The 22,601-nt window shown below is 46.3% G+C and overlaps 1 protein-coding gene across 4 annotated transcripts; it reads left to right on the plus strand.

Moving 5' to 3' along the window:
- The first annotated feature begins 3,347 nt into the window (after positions 1-3,347).
- On the plus strand, positions 3,348-21,948 carry ECHDC2 (enoyl-CoA hydratase domain containing 2). 4 transcript variants are annotated; one of them, XM_088022989.1, is made up of 10 exons: positions 3,348-3,480; positions 9,387-9,454; positions 9,540-9,627; positions 11,981-12,067; positions 12,607-12,699; positions 14,086-14,145; positions 14,360-14,547; positions 19,305-19,355; positions 20,929-20,976; positions 21,871-21,948. In XM_088022989.1, exons 1-10 carry the CDS (start codon positions 3,348-3,350, stop codon positions 21,946-21,948), a joined length of 894 nt encoding a protein of 297 aa, XP_087879115.1. The 4 variants fall into 4 exon arrangements, with proteins under 4 accessions (XP_087879115.1, XP_027962646.2, XP_027962647.2 ...); XM_028106845.2 differs by having other exon boundaries at positions 14,089-14,145; XM_028106846.2 differs by lacking the exon at positions 12,607-12,699 and having other exon boundaries at positions 3,390-3,480; positions 14,089-14,145.
- The last annotated feature ends 653 nt before the right edge of the window (positions 21,949-22,601 follow it).

Consider the following 22,601-nt stretch of genomic DNA (forward strand, 5'->3'; position numbering starts at 1 on the left):
ATGTGTTTTTTCACCGTTCTAGAAGCCAGAAGTGTGAGACGAAGGTGGCAGCAGGGCTGATTTTGTCTGAGGCCCCCTCCACGGCTTGCAAATGGCTGTCTTCTCCCTTTGTCTTCACATGTTCTATCCTGTCTACTTATCTGTGTCCAAATCTCCACTTCTTGCAAGGACATCAGTCATACTGGATGAAGTTCTACCCTAATGACATCATTTTAACTTAATTACCTTTTCATTTTTTTTAAAAGATTTTATTTATTTATTTGACAGAGAGAGAGAGAGCACAAACAGGGAACAGCAGGCAGAGGGAGAAACAGACTCCGCACTGAGCAGGGAGCCTGATGCGGGGCTCGATCCCAGGACCCTGGGATCATGACCTAAGCCGAAGGCAGACGCCTAGCCATCTGAGCCACCCAGGCGCCCCTTAATTACTTTTTAAAGACCCTATCTCCAAACACAGTCACATTGTGATATAGTAGGGAATAGGCCTTCAACATATGAATTTAGGGGGGACATAACTCAGTCCAGAACAGTGAGCATTAACCTCATTAAGTATGAGAAGTGGAGTCCCACAGTTGCTCCTCAGCCTTTCTTTCTCATGCAGTCTATTATTTAAGGAGTGAAAGAATTAGAGTTGTGTCCAGGAATATATAGTAAAGGGACACAGAGGGATGGCCAGATGAGCCATAACAATTAATTCATTGGAAGCAAAGGCAAGGGATCAAAAATGACTAGGACTGCTATAAACCCCAATTAATATTTTAGGTCACAGAGAGGAACTTAGATTTTCCCCTTAGACCCAGGAAGGAGATGAGAACCCATTTTTGTTTAAACCTTAATGGACATAGTGATGACCCCAGCAAGCACCAATGGCTTTAAAAAGAGAAGATTTTATTTCTAGATCACCTAACAGTCCAGCCATTGGTTGGAGGTGTGGATTGTTAGTGACTTTGGGGTCATTAACAAGTGGAAGGTGGAGGAGGGAGAGTGTGCACTGAATACTCTTTAGATCCACCCAGAATGAACTAAACAGGGCAACTTCTGCACAAGCAGTTTGGGTAGATAGTGGAGCAGAAGCTAGGGACTCACATTCACAAATATTTTTTCAATCTAATTATTGAGCATAAAATTGGGATGATTGAAGCATAACTGAGCAGTGAGGGAGTGAAGTCCATGAATGCAGACAATGCCAGAATGAATAAGTGAAATGACATTTTAAAAATGAAATAACATTTATTGGGCATTTATGTAAGCAAGGTTCACACCCCCCCCATTCGGTCATCATAATACCACCATGACATAGTAACAAAGATACTCTTCACCGAACTCTAGCCACACTCCTCTGAGCCTCACCAAACTCTAGCCACACCCCTCTTCTAGGCCTCAACCTTGACCTACAAAGACTTAAACACTAATATAGTTTCTAGCAACTCCAGGCCACATTCCTAAGATGACCCTAGCCCCCCTTAAAGTGCCTGCATGAGAAATATAAGCCAGCTATAGACATTAATAAAGAGAAACTGTGAGTATATTGGTGTTGATTTTCCCTGTAAAACAGAACCAAACAAAACATTAAGTTATCAAAAAAAAAAAAAAAGAGAGAGAGAGAGAGAGAAACCTTACTAAAATGCAGTCAGGAGGCTGAAAGGCTGAGCTCAGGTGCCATACCACTGGACATCAATCACAGGAAGAACTGTCAATTATAGAGCCATCAAGAGAGGATGTACATTGTATCTCCTTCAAGAAATCCAGTAGGTCAGCAGCTCAGCGATGAGAAACCCTGTCACCCTGAACTCTTGCTTTTCTCCAGTGGGTTTTGGTTTCAAAACAACCCCTCCCAACTTCTCTCCTCTGTTGGACTAATCTATGGTTGTATCCTGTGGCTTGTTTGTCTCAAATTGCAATTCTCTGCTATTCCCAAATAAACCTATTTTTGCTGGTAAAATAACTTTTATTTTTAAGGTCAACACTGCCAAAAGAATTTACTGCTTGTTCCAGCCAACACCTGAAGACAACCCCCCCAACCCAAACCTCCACCCCATCTCTGTGGGAGCCTAAATTTTGGATAAGCCTCCCTTAACTGACCCAGGCAGGTTACACTTGGCCAAACGCGTTCCATGATTTTTGTAATTTTTCACTTCCCTGATTCTATTATACAGGCCTGGTTCACCCACCTCCATATTCCCTTCTTCTCCCTTTAAAACTCTCAGCCCCCTCTGTACAAATGGAAGTTTGAGCTCCTTTGGTTTAGCATCTGCCTTCCGCTCAGATCAAGATCCAGGATCGAGCCCTGCCTCGGGCTCTCTGCTCAGGAGGGGAGGCTGCTTCTCCCTCTCCCTCTGCCTGCTCTCTGCCTATTTGTCTCTCTGTCTCTCTCTCTGTGTGTGTCAAGTAAATTTAAAAAATCTTTAAAAAAAAGTTCAGGTTCAGTTCACACTGGATAGTCCCTTTTGCCGTAGTATATTTTATATTACTGAGTAAAACCCATAACCAGCCTCCCCCCTTTTTTAAAATTTTTTATGGTTATGTTAATCACCATATATTACATCATTAGTTTTTGATGTAGTGTTCCATGATTCATTGTTTGTGCATAACACCCAGTGCTCCATGCAGAACGTGCCCTCTTTAATACCCATCACCAGGCTAACCCATCCCCCTACCCTCCTCCCCTCTAGAACCCTGTTTGTTTTTCAGAGTCCATCATCTCTCATGGTTCGTCACCGCCTCTGACTTACTCCCCCTTCATTCTTCCCCTCCTGCTATCTTCTTCTTTTTCTTTTTTCTTAACATATGTTGCATTATTTGTTTCAGAAGTACAGTTCTGTGATTCAACAGTCTTGCACAATTCACAGCGCTCACCATAGCACATACCCTCCCCAATGTCTATCACCCAGCCACCCCATCCCTCCCACCCCCCACCACTCCAGCAAACCTCAGTTTGTTTCCTGAGATTCAGAATTCCTCATATCAGTGAGGTCATATGATACATGTCTTTCTCTGACTGACTTATTTCACTCAGCATAACACCCTCCAGTTCCATCCATGTCGTTGCAAATCCAGCCTCCCCCTTTATCTTTGACAGTAGTCACTATTAGGATCCCCGCTTTACTGATGACAACACTGACACTTAAAGAGGTTGACATCCTTGCCCGCAGTCGCTCAGCGGAGCTGGTTGGGCTTCGCCTAGCCAGGGCTCCAAGTCTCCAAAAGGCGAGAGGCATAGAGAACCGCTTTGGGCTCTGCGCCGGGAGGTGGAGCAGTGGAGAAAACCGGCGGCCCAGCTGCGAGCTTTCCCCGGCAGTGGACGGAGTAGTGGAGGGGCTCTTGGCACCTCCCCAGCCTGCGCCCAGATGCTGCGCGCCCTGACCAGCACCCTGCGCCTTCCACGCCCCTGGAGGCCCCTTCGCACCCGCAGCTGCGCCTCCCACGGAGCTACCGGAGACCCGGAGATCCAAGTGCGCGCCCTGACCGGCCGCGACCAAGGTATAAGTGCGCTGTCCTGGGGAGCGCCCAGGAGGCGCGGGAGCCATGGCCAGCGCGCCCACGACACGCGGGAAGACAGACCAGTAAGGGGAAGGCGGGCCGCTCGCGGCCTTTGAGGATTTGATCCCCGGCTGCGGTTTCCCAATCAAGGCTCCCCAAGCCTTTCGTAAGGCCGGGGAGGTGGGTGACCACCTTGCCAGCCGCCCCGACCCCTAATTGTGGTGGGACTCTACGTCAACCAAAGTCCCTTCAGTCCCCCATTCGGTGACCTGGGGCTGTGAAGGAGGGGAGGTGAACTCGCGCAGGGATAGGATGAGGCACCAGCGACCCACCGCTTCCACCCCAGTAACTTTAAAAGGCCAGTTGTCCGTCCTGGCCTAGAGTCCTGGCTCGGTTCCAGGGGGCAGGCGGCGGAGCCAATCCCGCTGGCCAGGCAGGGCGGAGTAGGGGGGAGAGGAGAGCAGAGGATGGGGCGTCAGCGGCGCACGGCTCCTTGCGCTCTGGCCCTGCCCACGCTGGCCGACTTTTGTGCCTTTTTGAGTCAAAGAGGAAGTTCCCGCTGGTCCCTGGTGACGTGGTTTGGAGCCTATGGCCAAGAAAGAATTCTGGATGCGAATTCGGTGCAAAAAGTGGTTTTATTAAAGCGCAGGGACAGGACCCGCGGACAGAAAGTGCCCTGGGGTTGTGAGGAGTGACTGATTATATAAGATTTTCTGTCCTATGGAGGGGTGGGTAATGTTAGGGCTCCAGGAATCTATACGTTTCTGGAGATTGCTTTTTTTTTTAGAAATCATTAAGACAGTTGCAAACTGCTGGAGACTCAAGTCCTGCGGGACTGTGATCCCTATCAGTTAACCATTTTTTTTCCCCCTTTCCTTTGTGCTGGGGCGGCCAGAAGTCCCTGAGGAATGTCACACATATTCCACCTGGGCCGGCAGGGGTTGGGGCGGAGGCTGCCGCGTGTTAGCTTGTGCTTTGCCCTCAGCTTGCCTTCTGCTCCCTCAGCAGAAAACATTTTCCGATTGCACCTGTTCTGTTGTTTTTTGGGGGGTGAGAGGAGACCAAAGTGCATTCAGTGGCGTTACTCACACGCCTCAGTCTGCTGCCTGTTACCATCAGGGCAAAGCCATTTTCTTGGCTTTACTTTCTCCCCAGTCCCAGCCCCTCTCCCTAAATTTGATGTAACATAGTTTGTGTTTTAATTTACATAGTTTTTTAAGATTTTATTTATTTATTTATTTGAGAGAGAGAGAGAGAGAGAGAAACAGCATGAGAGGGGATAGGGTCAGAGGGAGAAGCAGGCTCCCCAGTGAGCTGGGAGCCCGATGTGGGACTCGATCCCAGGACTCCGAGATCATGACCTGAGCCGAAGGCAGTCGCTTAACCAACTGAGCCAATGTACATAGATGGTGTCCTACTATACATCTTCTATTTATTTCTTCCTTTTTTCCCTGCTTGAGTCTAAGGTTTTTTTGTTTTGTTTTTGTTTGTTTTGACAACGGAGAGAAGTTTATTTTTTTAAAGATTTTATTTATTTATTTGACAGAGAGAGACACAGCGAGAGAGGGAACACAAAGTGGGGAGTGGGAGAGGGAGAAACAGGCTTCCCATGAGCAGGAAGCCTGATGTGGGACTCGATCCCAGGACTCCTGGATCATGACCTGGGCCGAAGGCAGACGCTTAACGACTGAGCCACCCAGGCGCCCCTGGAGAGAAGTCTATTAAGTGAAGATACAGAAAAAGCTCTCTGTTGACTTTCAGGGAGCAAGAATTTTCTGTCCCCTTCAAGATCTTTCTAGCTGGACTAAATTGACATGAGAATTCACACAGGAGAAAATAAAATTTAATTTTGTGTGTACAGGGAATTCACACAGAATGGAAATTCCAAAAACAGGCAAAATGAGATATATATGTCACTCTTATAAACTAAGAAGAAGAGGGTAGGGGTATGGGACTTCAGAGGGAGGGAATGCAATTCACAGGAATCTAAAAGGAGTAAATGTTTGGTAAACAAATGTTTGCTGGGCCACCCAGAAACAATAGGACATAGAGAACTTTGATCAAACAGGCCATGGAGTGCCTTGGGTGGCATAGTCAGTTAAGGAGTTAAACTTCTGAGTCTTGGTTTCAGCTCAGGCTCAGCACTCAGCAAGGAGTCTGCTTAAGACTTTCTCTCCCTCTCCCTCTGCCCCTCCCCCCTGCTTGCTCTCCCGAGCTCTCCCTCTCAAATAAATAAATCTTTTTATCTTATTACTTCTAAGATCTTTTTAAAAAAGATTTCATTTATTTGAGAGAGCGAGCACGAGTGGGGGAAGAAGCAGAAGAGGGAGAGGGAGAAGCAGACTCCTTATTGAGCAGGGAGCCCGGCTCCAGCTGAATCCCAGGACCCTGAGACCATGACCTGAGCCGAAGCCAGATGCTTAACCAACTGGCCACCCAGATGCCCCTCAAGCAAATAAATCTTAAAAAACAAACAAACAAACAAACAAACAAACAACAGATCTTGCTAGGTTCCTCCCGGTCTACCATACCTAGTTCATAGTAATGTAGTTATCTGTGGTGATAGCTCTCTTCCCGGATCAGATCCTCTATCTGAATTCTTTTTAGGCAGTTGTGGGGGAGGTAAAGAGTTTTTCCTGAGTCTCCTGGGTTTGATTGCTTTTTAACTCAAATAATCTTCATGCCAAAGTGACCCAAAGCAGCCTGCCCATGGCCCCTACAACTCCCACCTACATTACATAACTACTAGCCTGTGATTTAGGCCATCCAGACATAAGTGACCCGAGGTCAGCTGCTAAGGAAATTATTAACCAGTGGCATGGTGGGTTTGGTAAGAGTGGAGATGGTGTGGTACAGACCTATCCCCACTGCAGAGGTCCCGTAAGGGCAATGTTCTCAGAATCAGGGCTCAACTAAAAACTTAAGGACCATGGCTGAGTCCTCTCTTATTTCTCCAGGACCTGACATGGAATAGTGCAAATTGAATGAAAGCCAAAGACGCCCTGTCGGGCTCCTCACAGCACCCAGCTTTAAATTCTTTCCTTCTATTGAACCCTGGAATTTTCTCTAGCATCTATGCCCTTTTCCTGCTCACTGTACCCACAAACTCTGGCTAAGCACTTATAGGAAATTATTTTTCCCTTTTTTTTTGGATTTTATTTTTTTTAATTTTTATTGTTATGTTAATCACCATATATTACATCATTTGTTTTGGTGTACTGTTCCATGATTCATTGTTTGTTCATAACACCCAGTGCTCCATGCAGAATGTGCCCTCTTTAATACCCATCACCAGGCTAACCCATCCCCCTACCCTCCTCCCCTCTAGAACCCTCAGTTTGTTTTTCAGAGTCCATCATCTCTCCTGGTTCCTCTCCCCCTCTGACTTACTCCCCTTCATTCTTCCTCTCCTGCTATCTTCTTCTTTTTCTTTTTTCTTAAAATATGTTGCGTTATTTGTTTCAGAAGTACAGATCTGTGATTCAACAGTCTTGCACAATTCACAGCGCTCACCGTAGCACATACCCTCCCCAATGTCTATCACCCAGCCACCCCACCCCTCCCACCCCCAACCACTCCAGTAACACTCAGTTTGTTCCTGAGATTAAGAATTCCTCGTATCAGTGAGGTCATATGATACGTCTTTCTCTGATTGACTTATTTCACTAAGCATAACACCCTCCAGTTCCATCCACGTCATTGCAAATGGCAAGATCTCATTCCTTTTGATGGCTGCATAATATTCCATTGTGTATATATACCACATCTTCTTTATCCATTCATCTGTCAATGGACATCTTGGCTCTTTCCACAGTTTGGCTATTGTGGACTAGATTTTATTTTTAAGTACTCTGTACACCCAGTGTGGGGTTTGAACTTACAACCTCAAGATTAAGTAAGAGTCCCATGCTCTACCAACTGAGCCAGCTAGGTGTTATTTCTTTAAAGGCATTATTTCTTTAAATCCTCATAACAGCCTTTTTATTGTTTCTATTTATGGATCAGGAAATTGAAGGCCAGAAGAGTAAAGCAACTTGCCCAAGGCCAATGGCTAAGCTGTGACTTGAGCCAAGTATCCTATTTGTATTCTGCAGGGAGGAGATAAAGATGGAGAGAACAGATAGAGATGAAATGTGGGAGACAGCCAGAAAGAAAGGAGACAGAACAGGAAAGTGAAGAGGAGAGAGGAAAGTTTCTATCAGTCTCAGAACGTCATGACCATGATAGTTTTCTATTGCCACATAATTACCACAAACTTTATTGCTTAAAATAATACACATTTATTATCTTATAGCTTCCCTAGGTGAGAAGTCCAAGCTAAATTTAGCCGGGTTCTCTGCTTCAGGGTTTTACTGAGCTGCAATCCAGGAGTTGGCCAGGGCTGTGGTCTCATCATAGGCTTGACTGAGGAGAGATCTGCTTCCAAGCTTCTCCTCTTGATAGAATTCACCTCCTATTGTTGTAGGACTGAAGCCCTGTTTTCTTCCTCTTGGCCTGGGGGCCATTTTCAGCTCCTGGGGGCTGCCTCTAGTTCCTTGCCACATGACCCTCTCTGTAGGCCACTAGTTTGTCTAGTGTACCCTAGCAAGACAGTCTTACATACATTGTATCCTAATCATGGAACTAATACCTCACCACCTCTGCCATATAATTGAACCCCAATCTTGGAAGTGACATTTTATGATCTTAGCTGCATTCTGTTGGTTAAAAGCAATTCTCCTGCCCACACTCCAGGGAAGATTATTGAGGATATGAAGATTGGGCCCAGTCTAGGGTCTGTCTGCCACAAAGACCTTGGACCTCTACACTCTGACATGGTTTTTCTCTATCTACCAGAGTTTCCCTTCCCCAAAGTTGCAGCATTTTCTTTTCTGGAGCATTAGAGCTGGAGAAGACCTTGGGCACATCTGCGTTCTGTGAGACCTCCAGACCTGCTGGGCTCAAAGAACTTTTTGAAGGTTTCTAGGGAGGCTAAGGAACCCACCTAGTCTGAATGTTACGGTTTTCTGTCCTGAACCACAGTTCTCTAACTCCTGGCTGGAAACTCTGTCCCTTGAGAGCCCTGAAACTTTCATTGTCCCTTCCCTGTGTCACAAATCAACTCACACTGAGAATGCCATCTTAATAAATACTGCTTATTCCACAGACAAGGCTAAGAACCCTGGGATAAAATAATAAGAGGCCTTTGAAGGCTAAAGGATTGGTAAACACGGGAGGGAAAACAGCCAAGAAGGTTGAGTATTTGAGCCCTTGCCCAGAGCCAGTCTCTCTTCCCTACAACTGGCCCGTATTGTGGGGGTGAGTTGAGGCTAGAGTGGGAAGCAATGGCCAGATTGGGGAAAGGGGGCATCTTTTGGGTGGTATTAAGGAATTTGACTTAATTTTGGTGAAAAGAGAAAGGGAGGGACATGGCTGGATTTGGGTTAGAAAGAGGATTCGGACCCAAATGACGGAATGAATGTGGAGTGGGGTAGGATGAGCAAGACTGAAGGCAAGAGGGCCAGTTGGGTGATTCATGTAGTAGAAGAGAGCCCTTACCAGGTGACTGGCTGCAGAGAGGGATATTAGCCAAAAGATCTGAGATCTATTTTAGAGGCTGAATTGGTCACGGAGAATGAGTAAATTTCATGGGGGAGGAAGAGGGAGCAACGGGACAGACTCCCGGGCTGAGAGAGCACCTGCTCACAAAGGTGCAGGACAAAGACCGATCCGTGGGGTGTACAAGCTCTTCCGGTTCTGTGAGGCAGAAAGAATAAGGGGTCATTCTCTCCATTTTATAGTCAGGGAAACTGAAGCCTGGGTGTGTGTGACTTGCCTGAAGTCATGGTGCTCATGAAGGGCAGAGGTTGCCCAGAACCCCGGCTGCAGGCCTACTGGCTCACCCAAGGCTGCCCTGTCACCTGCAGGAATCACTGAGATTCTGATGAATAGACCAAGTGCCCGCAACGCCCTGGGGAACATCTTGGTCAGCGAGGTGAGAAAGGGCAGACCCCGGAGCGGGTGCGGGGGTGCTGGGCCGGCGCTGGGCTGGGAGGCTTCTGACAAGGTCTCCTCTGCAGCTGCTGGAAGCTCTGGCCCAGCTACGGGAGGACCAGCAAGTGCGTGTTCTGCTATTCAGAAGTGGAGTGAAGGGTGTGTTCTGTGCAGGTGGGTTTCCTCCCCTGCCCCTACCCCAGGGCTCAGCAAGATAACCCCAGCCTACAGGAGGTTGGGGGCTTAGGTCAGCTCTCGCATAGGACGTACTATTCCCATTTTACAGATGTGAACTCAAATACTCAGACATAAAATTCCTTGCCTAGTGTTACACAGCTATTAAGAGGCAGAATAGAATTTTAACTTGGCACCTCTGACCCCCAAATCCTTATTCTTTCTGCTACACCATGCTCTGTTCTGACCCTTCATTGAGGAAATGAGGAAACTGAGTCCAGCGACATTCACAAGGTCCGTGGCCAATATGGGACTCTGTGCCCCTTTGCCCACCCACAAGATCTCAGTCCCTGTCACCATAGCTCTCCACCGCCCCTGGACAATTTGGTCCTCACAAGAGGACAAGCACCATGAACTTCTGTTTCAAAGACAAGAAATGTCCCATCCCCACAACAAGAAGCAAGTGAGTGAGAGGTATGCTGGGCTGAGCTAAGCACCCATGCTGGGTGATTGGGGAAGGGACAGCAGTGGTAAATGGGGAGGTGGGAAGAGGCCATGGGGCACTGTAGGAGGTCTAGGTCTGTCCCTGACTTGCTCTGGAATCCTGGGATCGCCCCTACTCCTCTCTGGCCCTCAGTTTCTCCATCTGTCATTGAGGGGTTGGAACTAATCAAAGACTTGCTAGGGCTCCCAGCTCTGACTTCCTAATCTCAGACTTGGAGAGAATATATTCACCCCCTACTCCTACCTCCAGCCCCCTGCCATCTGGCCTTAGATGACACTACTCTCACCAAGGTCCTTGCCCACCTCCATGCCACTGGGTCCTGCCCCTTGCTTCTCAGCTCTCATCTTACCTGACTGCTCAGCCTCCTTGGACCACACTGACCCCTCCTGTTAAAAAATAATGTCAGCTATTTCTCAATAAAACTGGAAAGAAATAATACATTTTAAATATTATTTTATACATTTAAAATTGTGGTAAATATATACAGTACACAGAGTTTACATTTTAACCATTTTTAAGTATAAAATTAAGTGACACTGAGTACATTCACAAGGCCATGCAACTATCACCACTGTCCAGTTCCAGAAATTTTTCATCATCCCAAACAAATCCTGTACTCATTAACCAATCTCTCCCCATTCCTCCTCCCCCAACCAGCCCCTGATAATCTCTGTTGTACTTTCTATCTCAATCAATTTGCCTATCCTAGGTACCTCATACAAGTGGAATCATGCATTTGTCCTTTTGGGTCTGGGTTCTTTTACTTAGCATAACGTCCTCAAGGTTCATCCATAGTGTAGCATGGCAGGACTTCATTCCTTTTTATGGCTGAACCATATTCCATTGTATATATACTACATTCTGTTTATCTTTTTTTTTTAAGATTTTATTTATTTGTCAGAGAGAGCACAAGCAGGGGGAGCGAAAGGCAGAGGGAGAAGCAGGCTCCCTGCTGAGCAAAGAGCCTGATGTGGGGCTCGATCCCAACACCCTGGGATCATGACCTGAGCCAAAGGCAGATGCTTAACCAACTGAGCCACCCAGGTGCCCCTTGTTTATCTACGTTGATGGGCACCGGGTTGTTTACACCTTTTGGCTATTGTGAATAATGCTGCTATGAATCACAGCAGGCAAGTCTCTGAGTCTTTGCTTTTAATTCTTTTAGGAGTGTAACTGCTGCATATAGTAATTCTACGTATAACTTTTTGAGGACCCACCCGAGTGTTTTCCTTAGCAGCTGCATCATTTCCCGTTCCCACCAGCAATGTATCAGGGTCCTCCACACCCATGCCAGCACTTGTTTTCTGCCTCTGTTATTGTTGTTTATAATAACCATCCTAAACGGTGTGAAGCTGGTTTCTCATTGTGGATTTGACTTGCATTTCCCTAATGACAATGATGTTGAGCATCGTTTCTTGTACTTATTGACCATCTGTCTGCATCTTCTTTGCAGAAATGTCTATTCAAGTCCCTTGTCCTTTGTGGTTTTTGTTGTTGAGTTCAAGGAGTTCTTTATGTATCCTAGATTATTACTACCTTACCAGATATGCGATTTGCTAGTATTTTCTTCCATTCTGTGGGTTGTCTTTTCACTCTCTTGATAGTGTCCCTTGATGCACAAGTTTTTAATCCTGATGTCCAACTTACCTTTTTGTTGTTGTTGTACCTGTCCTTTTTTGACACACAACCCCCCTTTTCCTCCCTGGCTTCCTTGACCATGCTTTCCTGATGTTTCACCTTCCTGTCTGGCTGCTTCTCCTCAAGTTTCTTGGATGGATCCTTCAACAGCCTGGGATTCAGTAATGGGTCATGTCACAAAGGCTGTCACCAACCCCTCACCATCTGCAGGTGCAGACCTGAAGGAGCGGGAGCAGATGAGTGAGGCAGAAGTGGGGATCTTTGTCCAGCGGCTCCGAGGCCTGATGAATGAGATTGGTGAGGTTCTTGCAGTGGGTTGGAGGAGGGCATTCCATAGGAGTCAAATTTCACCAAGCATGCTTTCAGGCTTTGACAATTACTGTTCTTTTTGCCTGGAATTTCCCTCCTTGGCCACCTGAACTTTTTACTCATCCTTTAAGACCACCAGGAAGCTTTATCTCTAAACTTTATCAGAGCACTGATCACCCTGGGTCATCATTGCCTGTTTATAGGTCTGCCTTCCCCATGTCTATTCAGTTCTATGTTCCCAGCCCACCGAGTATAGGGCTTAACACAGAACAGAAAGGGTGGTCCCAGGGAGGCCAACAGGAAAGTGGGCTTGAACGGGGGTCACCTAGCCCATCTCCCCACTCTAGTACCCCGGCTGATTCCCCAACTTTCCCCAATAGGAAAACCTACTTCTAAGATAACCTGGCTGAGGTACCAGGTGAGGCTCCAAACCTGGGACCAATGAGGCCATTGCCCCTCCCTAGCCTTGAGTCCCTGTCCTGGTCCTGCCAGAGCCGTGCAGGCTGAGCCCTTCTTCATCTCCACAGCAGCCTTCCCTGCGCCCACCATCGCAGCTATGGACGGGTTTGCCTTGGGCGGAGGCCTGGAACTCGCCCTGGCCTGTGACCTCCGAGTGGCAGGTACTGGGCAGGAGGAGAGGTGGGGTAGGGTGAGGAGGCAAGCGTAAGTAAAACAGAGTAAGTCTGGGTGTTCTGCAAAGTGAGCCACTACTCTGGGCTTTCCAAACAGCAGCAAAACTAGAGAAAGGTGACGTGGGAGATCCAGAGAGTTTGGGTGTAAGCTGGTTCCCCTCCTGGCCCAGCCATCGACCACTGTAGCACCTGTCACCTCTCAGAACCAGCCTCCCTCATCTCAGGAATGCTTCTACCAACCCCAGAGCAACTGGCTAGAGAACAAAAAGAGGACAGAGAGGGGAGACTGAGGACAAAGATTAATTGTTCAACTTTCCAGTTCTATGCAAGCCAATTCTGTTGTGTCATGTTTTGCAAAAAGACAGTCACAGGGGCAGTTTGTCACCAGTCCAGCTACTCACAAACATACCTGGGCAGGAACATTGCCTTCTGGTTCACTGTGGCACCAGCCAAGGTTTGCATTACTTGTTCAGAGCAGTTGAGCTTTGAAGAGTGGAGGGAGGGGAAGAAAATAATTGATTGCCCTTCTAGGAGGCAGTTAGAAAAAGTCCGAGTGCTATCTGGTGCCACTCTCTTCACTTCCCCTTGCTGCTTTCTCTTGCCACTCCAGGTAGAACATTTAGAAATATGTACCTCCAGGCATAGAGGTAGCTTCTATCTACATGAGAAGGCATCAAAATACCAAGTCAGGTGATGCTCCAACTTGCTTCTCAGGGGCCCATGTTTAGGGCAACTAACTTGCAGGGTTTTGGTAGGTAGCGGAGAGAATATAAAACCCTTATAGGCAGGAGTAATGGCCATTCCCTGCGGCCACACTGTATGGTTCAGATGGCCTGTGAGGGGATTCAGGAGAAGCCTGTGGGGTGGGATGCTCCAGGAGAGCTCCTTAGAGGACACAGAACTCGGAAGGAGATGTGGACTGGAACTCAGGGAAACACAGGCTGGTGAAAAGCTGAGGGAGTAACTGGTAGGAGCAGGAGCAAGGGTCCAGTGAGACAGAGAATCCATTACCCCACTAACAGGCACTGGGCAACTTCCAAGAATCCCTTGTTACAAGCACCATTACCTCATTTGATCCTTAGCAGCTCTCTGATGAAGGCAGGAGAGGGGTAACACTATTTTTTCCACCTGTGAATGAGGCTCAGGGTGAGATTGGCCTGGATGCATACCTCCACCCCTGGGAAGTAGATGAGGGCCTGAGCCTCCTGACTTCGTGCTAGGGCTCTTCCCAAGGCAGAGTCTGGAGAGGTCTGTTGTGGCCAGCTCATGAAGTGGTTGGCTGGAGGGCTGAGCAGAGCCTAGAGGCAGATGTCTCTTCCCTCTGGGGACTGGCACTGCAGGATAGTGTGGGTGCTTCACTCTGTTCTGTTTAAGCAGCTTCCTCAGCTGTCATGGGGCTGATCGAGACTACCCGAGGGCTCCTCCCCGGAGCAGGTAACTGTACCCACTGCACCCATCCTTCTCTTACTTAATCCCACTCTCTCCAGGTTACTTCCCTGCTTTCCTCTTTTGCCTTGTACTCTGGGCTCTGCCCTTCCATCCTCACTCAGAATCTGCTCCTCTGAGAAGTCTTGGTTGACTCCCAAACTGGGCTTCTCTGGGCTCCCACTTCCCATGTGGATTTACTAACCCTGCTCCATCCTGGCAGGAGGGACTCAGAGGCTGCCTCGATGCCTGGGGGCGGCCCTGGCAAAGGAGCTCATCTTCACAGGCCGAAGACTGAGTGGTGCACAGGCCCAAGCCCTGGGGCTGGTGAACCACGCTGTTTCCCAGAATGAGGAGGGCAACGCCGCCTACCATCGGGCACGGGAACTGGCCCAGGAGATCCTGCCCCAGGTGTGGTTGCAGCCCAGCACAGGAGGGAGGGCCTGTGCCATGGGGGAGGGAGGGGGGTGCAACTGTGGGGAGGCCAGGGGGGTATGTCCCATGGGGCCACACAAGATCCACTTATCCAGACTTATATTTATTTTATTTATTTTTTTAAAGAGTTTATTTATTTGACAGAGAGAGACACAGCAAGAGAGGGAACACAAGCAGGGGGAGTGGGAGAGGGAGAAGCAGGCCTCCCGCTGAGCAGGGAGCCCGATGCAGGGCTTGATCCCAGGACCCTGGGACAGTGACCTGGGCCGAAGGCAGACACTTAACGACTGAGCCACCCAGGCGCCCCCCAGACTTATATTTAAATTGAATTAAAAATTTAGTTTCTCCGGGCACTTGGCTGGCTCAATCAGTAGAACACACGATTCTTGATCTTAGGTTTGAGATCAAGTCCCACACTGGTGTACAGATTACTTAAAAATAAAAAAAATTTAGTTTCTCAGTTACACTTCCCCATTTCAGATGCTAATGGCGACATGTGGCTAGTGCCTACTATATTGGACAGTACTGCAATAAAATGTCCCAAAAATTAAAAAAGCAAAATTCTAAAGCAGATAAAGAACAACCAGCTTATCTTTTCAGCCACACTGCAGGGTGGAGAAATTCCTGAAATGCATCATGTAAGACATGTGTTAGGACTCAGCCTACGTGTACCAGGACAGGATCTGGCTGATGGGGTCTTCAAGGACCTGGGAGCCTCTCACTGCTGGCTTCTTACTACTCTAAGAGGACCAAGAGGGATGTCCCAAGTTTCCACATGAAAGCAGCTTGAAATGGAACTAGGTTTTATAATTTATAGTAAATACTGACTTAGCTATCAGACACAATCCTATGTACTTTAAAAGTCTCTGAATTACTAGTAGAGTCCAGCTGAGTTGATTATCCCTGTTGTATCTGTGATATAACAGACCCAGAAACATTAAGTGACTTGCTCAATCAAGGTCACAAAAAAGTGATTGCAATACCAGAAAAAGACAGTACTGGTATTTGGGCTTTTATTTTGCATAATACAAAATACAATATAAAAACTGGTATTCTAAAGAGTGCAGGGGGCGCCTGGGTGGCTTAGTCATTGGGCGTCTGCCTTCAGCTCGGGTCATGGTCCCGGGGTCCTGGGATTGAGCCCTGTATCGGGCTCCCTGCTTGGTGAGCCTGCTTCTCCCTCTCCCTCTGCTGCTCCCCCTGCTTGTGCTCTCTCTCTGTCAAATAAATGAGGAGAATCTTAAAAAAAAAAAAAGAACCACTGATGTATAGTACCCTTTTAAAAAAGAGTGCAGAATATTAAACTCAAACTAAATATCAAATGCATTTCCAACACAAAAAAATTAAACATGTTACAAAATAAAGATAAAAGCTTATAAAACTGTTAACTATATATTATTTTAATATTAACAGATGAAAGTATTTTAATTAATCACTAAAGTATTTTATTTCAGAAAAAATCTGTCTCCCTTAAGTTTATATAATCCTTCTTGTTCTAACTTTGAGGTCTTCTCCGAGGGTAAAGATTGTAACTTTTAAAAATTAATAGTGAGTTCGGTCTAAAAGAAAGCATGTGTCTTTTCTTTTTTCTTCATCATATACAAATGGAATCTGATGCTGTTACCTAGACCATTTTAATGCTGTCAGGTTTCTGTTACACTTGAGCAAAAAGTCTCTGAACCAACACAAAACTCTTGAGTGACTCAAGGTAGCATGGCTGACTGCACTTCCACAGGTGGGCGCGGAAGGGGGGCGGCGGCTATAGCAAGCAAGACTTGGGGACTGTGGGGTTTGTCTTTTTGCATGAACTGAATGCAAGAGGACTTAGATTTCAGATTTTTTAATATACTGAAGCAATGGTATCCTATTAATATAATTACTAGTATTTCAGTACTTAAAAGTAGCTTTGTATACCAAGACAACAGCTTACCAAAAATTAGTTGTACATTCACTAATCCCAATCTTTAATTCCTGGCAGAGTTATTGGGTGCCAAGAATGAGAGGGTTCCTGGATGGGGTGAGTGTTGGGGATGGTGTGGTAGTTAGCTGTTCTCTAGTGGATAAACCACCAAGACTAGGGAGCCAAATGGTATATATATATATATCCACACACTCAGGAAAAAAATATTATATTTTCAACACATACACACATACCATATCTATATAGTTTTTACTTTTCTTTGGTGAGAAATCAGTTTATTAGGTAGTTACCTAAATAATAATGCATATTCATGACAAGCAAAACAAATAGAACAGAAGAATAGAAGGGCATAAAGAAAAATCAAAAATAGGGTTGGGTGCCTGGGTGGCTCAGTTAAGCATCTGCCTTTAGCTCAGGTCATGATCCCAGGGTCCTGAGATTGAGTCCCACATTGGGTTCCCTGCTCTGCAGGGAGTCTGCTTCTCCCTCTGCTCCCTCCACCCCGGCTTGTGCTCATTCTCTCTCTCAAATAAATAAATTCTTAAAAAAAAAAAAAAAAAAAGTAGGGTGGCCCAGGTGATCTTGTCTTCCTAAGGCTGTCCCAGTTAAAAGTGAAAGTCCCATATCCTGATAACTCTCAGTTCCTGGCAAACCAGGATACGTGGTCACCAAAACAGCTCTCAATTCCCCAATCCCTCTCCCCAGAGATGACCACTGTTTTATTTTTTTTTTGAGATGACCACTGTCAACTTACACACTCTTCCAGAAATTTTCATTGTATATATAAGAATATATATTATGCACATATACTCACATATCTAAACAACTCTGAATTCCTTTTAAGATGGTTTGGGGGACAAGGAACACACCTTTAGAGGCTAATCCAGTTCTAAGAGACATTTGAAAAACATGAAATTAAAATACACATAGTAAAGAATTCAAACAGTTTGGAAAAGTATAAAACAAAAAGTGAAGTTCTCCATTCTCCTCTTCCCAAAGGCATGTCATGCCAACATCTTTTACACAAACGAGATAACAATATACTTAGTATGCACCTTCATTTTTTTCACCCAGTATTTTGGAGTTTCCCATTTCAGCACATACTACCGACCTCATTCTTTTAAATAACTGCACACTTTTTCATTCACAGTACAGATGTGCCATCATTACTTAATCAGTACTCTAATAATGAACATTTATGTTGCTTTTCGCTACTGCAAAATAGCTGGAGTGTATAACTAAACATCTTCATGTACTTCTAGAAGTACATCTATAAGGTAGATTCCTACACAGAATTACAGTATCAGGGTACATACATCCATCTAATAACATTTGCCAGTTCTTGCCAAGTTGCCTTCAGAAGCACTGTACCAATTTACTCTATTAATAATGTATGCAAATACCTATTTCCTGAATCTCAGCAATAGTGGGCATTATCAGCATTTTACGATTTACCTATTCTTAGGTGAAAGGGGGCACCTCATGGTTTTGGGCTACATTTCTTTAAGAGTAAAACTGAAAAAATCCTTATGCTTATATCCCCTTTTCTGTGAACTACCCTTGTGAATTATTTGTTAAAAAATTATGCCAGATCTTTGTAAATCAAGGACATTTGCTGGTCAGAAGTATCACAGGGTGCCTGGGGGCTCAGTTGTTGCTGAACGTTTGCCTTTGGCTTGGGTCATGATCCCAGGGTCCTGGGATCGAGCCCCACATTGGGCTCCCTGCTCGGCAGGAAGCCTGCTTCTCCCTCTCCCACTCCCCTTGCTTGTGTTCCCTCTCTCGCTGTGTCTCTGTCAAATAAATAAATAAAATCTTAAAAAATAAAAGGCATCACAAATGTATCTTCTCAGTTTTTTACTTTTGTCTTTTATTCATGGCATTTTTCCCTACAGGAGGTCATTCATGTTTATGTAGCTAGCTTTTTCATTTATAGCTTCTATGTTAACAGACTTAAAAATCTTTTTTTCTGAGAAAGTTGTACTTACAAAAACCTCAAATAATACAATACAAGCAACAGAGTAAGTAAATGCAGTCTTTGCCAGGAAGTGAGGCTGGGCATGGAGTGCCAGGCCCTGTAGCGGCACAAGTTAATTAGAAGCAAGATCAGTGAAGCAAAGGTGGCCACTTTGATGCACTTGCTTCCAAGTGGCTGTGTAAAATGGCCCCTTGGGATCTCAACCCAGGCCGGTCAGACTCCACAAAGCCCAAGTTCCTAATCTTGACCTTTTGTTTACTCTGCTGGGATGAAACCTTCTTGCAGTGGAGGCTTTTCTATCTGCCAAGATGAGAGGGGTAGGGGAACAGAGCAACGGTGGGAAAGGTGTCCAAGTGTCACTCTTTGGACAAACATGGCCAAGTGCTTCACCTCCCTGAGCCTCAATTAAAGATGGCACCATCCTTGAAGGGTGGGTAGCACCATTAGACAAGTCTGTGGGTAGGAAAACACTTTGTAAATGGTAGCATGTTATACACATTGATGGGCTGGATTAAACGACAAGAACCTCAGATAGTCAGAATTGGGAGGATCAGGGATCAGTCAGGCTTCCTTCATTATAGCTAAGAATGTCAATATGGTGGCTAACTGAACATTAAAAAAAAAAAAAGACTACCAACCAAGAAGGAGTAGGTACTAACACTAACAAAATCTAAGTCAGTAGAATAGCTGGAACTTGACCCAGACCGATCTACCTGTCCATGACTCTTCCCCCACCACGAAGCTATGTCCCTCTCTTTATTCCAAACCCCCGTCCCCCGCCAACTATCAGCACTAATTCCCTCAACCAAGTCTTTTCTTTTTTCTTTTCCCTAGGCACCCATTGCTGTGCGGCTGGGCAAAGTAGCCATTGACAGAGGAATGGAGGTAAGCAGGTTCTGGGTCAGGACTTGGGTCCACTGAAGTCAGTGTGGGGGGGGCTAGGAGGCAGTGCTTTCATACCAATGCAGGCTAAAAGCACAGCTGGAAAAACTAAAAAACGGGACTCTTCTAACAGACATTGAGTATGACCTCTCTCTTTGTGCCTTAGTTTACCCACCCATGAAATGTAAAGTTTGGCCAGATGACATTCTGAATTACATTTTATTTTCATTTCTCTCTGTTAGAGAGAAGGTAGTTGAGGTCCAGAAAGGGTAAATGACTTGTCTAGGGTCATAGAGTAAGTGAGTAATAAGAACGAAGCTGTGTGTGGCTCCCAGACCATGTTCTAGGGTTTGTGCTGGTGGTAAAGGTGACCTCAAGGACAGAGCTCAGGGTGGTGTCTTGGATGCAAACTAATCCATCCTTAGACAACTTACTCATCAATTCACTCGTTACACACTGAATCTAGACCTGAGCTGAGAACTGGGACACAGAGATCAGTTAAATACGGTCACTGTCACCAAGGTGGAGAGAGGACAGATACACACAGAATCACTAATACAAGGTTAAGGATACCAAGCAGGGATGCCTGGCTGGCTTGGTCAGTAGGGCGTGCAACTCTTAATCTTGGGGTCATGGGTTCGAACCCCACACTGGGTACAGAGGTTACTTAAAAAAAGGGAAGTATCAAGAGGATACCCTGGAAGGGTGAGAGCTTTGATATCGATGTGGCTAGTGGTTACTACTGGGTAGTGTTGGGTTAGAGATGTTTTGTAGATTTGGGCCTTGGGAAGGATTAGGGTTTGAGAAAAAGAATGGTATGAGCAAAAGCACAGAAGTGTATAAACAAGCAACTTGACTGAATGGGAGTAAGGAATGAGTGAAACTACATAGCACAGAAGGTAGGGACAAAGGCTCTGGTGCTAGCCTGTCTGGGTTCAAAGACCTGCTTTTCCATATACTGTTGTGACCTTTACTTTCTATGCCTGATTTCTCAGCTGTATAGTAGGGATAATAACCCTCGCTGTAAAAGTAGATGAGTTCATACACACAAGGTACTTCTCTTAGAACAGGGCTTATAAGTGGTAGGAGCAGTAAACACTGGGCAGTAGAGGCTGGAAAGTTGCCAGAGGCCTGGCCATAGAAGCCTAGGACATTATTCCTCAGGGCAACGGAAAGCCTGTGAAGTTCCCTTACCAGGAGGGCCCGGGGCATGGAGAGGCGGCCGGATGCGAAAAGGGGCCACTGGCTGTGCAAGCAAAGCTCACACTTACCCTCCTCCTCAGCTCTCCAGGCCGAGTGCCATCCTCCCCGCTGTTTTCAAAGTACCCCCACCCCTTTGTCCCAACATTGTTTTATCACTGTTACAAATGGTGTTAAACCTCTCCAGGTGGGAATTGCCTTATCATAATCATCTCTGTCCAGATGGACTAGCATACAGTAAGCCTCAGTAATACTGCACCAGACGAATCCATGAACAGTAGGGAATGGGGGTATAGGCAGTAGGGTGGGCTGGCACCCAGTGCAGACGGAGGTGGCTTAAGGTCAGGCTGATCAAGGCACCACTTCTTTTTCACAGGTGGACATCTCATCAGGGATGGCCATTGAAGGAATATGCTATGCCCAGGTATGTGACCGCTGCCAGTCCGCGCACACTTCCAAGCAGAGGCCAGGCCAAAGTGGGAAGACTTGTGCCATACATAACCAATTTAGTAGGTTCCTCCTAACCTGAAGAGTTAGACTCTGGACCACTCCCTCTTAGAATTAGCCTGGGGCAGTCCTAGGGAAACCACACTGCTTCTCTCTGGGACTGTTTCCCCAGCCATCTAATAGTGGTACATCCTGCCACACTAGGTGCACACAGACTCACAGAGCACACAGGTAGGTACTTGACAAAGCACCATTTCTACTCTCTGTACCAGTGGCTGCTGTAGAGGCCAGGCTGGAGTTGGGATGTCACGGCCTTGGTTATAGCCTGCAGGCTGTGTGTTCAATGAGGGTGAGGGGGCGAAGGAGGGGGAAGGAGGGGTGGGGGTGGGGGTGACCTGGGGCTGACTTATTTAGCCCTGGACTCCTGGGTGAGTCAAAAATACTAATCTCTAGAGTTTAACAAATATCCACAGTACTCTTAAACAAGGAGTCCTGGAACTTGCAGAACCTGGTGTGAACTAACTACACACCAGACTCAAAGCCAGATTTCTTACTGCAAAACTTAACTGTTTTTCTCTACTAAGCAGCCGCATATCAGACTGCTGCAGACTATCATCTCTCTGGAGGCATGTAAGCAGTGTGCAGGAGGCTAATGTGATAGGCCACGGAGCTAGAGATGTGGCCTGCCTTCCCCAGGAAACCAAGGAGGCACTGAGGCCCATACCTCTGCCTGGCCCATTACCAGAGTCAAGAGACAATGGAAAGACGTGGACTCTGACCTTGTCAGGGGGTAGACAAGTTTGAGCAAGTCTTTATTGGCCTCTGGCCCTGCAGCTCCCCGCAAAATTAATACTCTGTCTTGTTGTTTCAGAACATCCCCACTCAGGACCGCCTAGAGGGCATGGCAGCCTTCAGGGAGAAGCGGCCCCCCAGATTTGTTGGCAAGTGACTCCCATTTAACTATAAGCATGGGAGAAGCCTGCCTTCCAGGGCAGGATCCAAAAGGAAAATTTGCAGGGTGACTGTTCATCATTTCACCTCTCTGGGCTTTAGTCTCCTCACAATGACAAGGACAGATATAAAACTGGAATGGTGTTTGATACCAAGGTCCTGCCCATGCCACCTACAGCTATATTCATAATTCCTCATCCTGGCTAGATAATCACTGGGATCAAGTTGGCTTTGGAGAATATGTCTCTCCCTACTCAAATGGTAAACTAAGGATTAAAACAGACCATCTGGGCCTTTGTATTATTGGCTCTCAGGCCTGACCTCTGCCTCTCAGTTATCGGGTGCTCACCAGAGATGGCAAAAGGTTGTAAGAACCCTCCAGTTTCTTCCTCTGTACAACAGAGAGAACACAGAAACCCTGGTAGTGGCTGAACAGGCATCAGGAATCAGACTGCAGATCCCAGCTCTCTGCCATTCATTGTGTGCCTCAGCTTCCTCATCTGCAAAATGAAACTGCTGTGAGGATTAAAAAAAAAGCCTACGCCTCATGTTCAATAAACCTGAGTTATGATTAATGTACAGTGTTTTTAATAGAACCAAATGAAATTATCACTGAGAAAACTTTTTGTGAACTCTATAGGGTGGCAGGCA

The sequence above is a fragment of the Eumetopias jubatus genome, unplaced genomic scaffold (genome assembly GCF_037043125.1).
Source record: "Eumetopias jubatus isolate StellerSeaLion01/CBP00866 unplaced genomic scaffold, mEumJub1_p1.0 scaffold_4, whole genome shotgun sequence".
Taxonomy (NCBI): domain Eukaryota; kingdom Metazoa; phylum Chordata; class Mammalia; order Carnivora; family Otariidae; genus Eumetopias; species Eumetopias jubatus.

Excerpts from the sequence above, each read along its gene's own strand:
- ECHDC2 (XM_088022989.1), top strand. The coding sequence starts at position 3,348 with ATGCTGCGCGCCCTGACCAGCACCCTGCGCCTTCCACGCCCCTGGAGG. Across the intron at positions 3,481-9,386 it reads CCTGACCGGCCGCGACCAAG|GAATCACTGAGATTCTGATG; the intron begins GTATAAGTGCGC and ends TGTCACCTGCAG. Across the intron at positions 14,548-19,304 it reads CCCAGGAGATCCTGCCCCAG|GCACCCATTGCTGTGCGGCT; the intron begins GTGTGGTTGCAG and ends TCTTTTCCCTAG.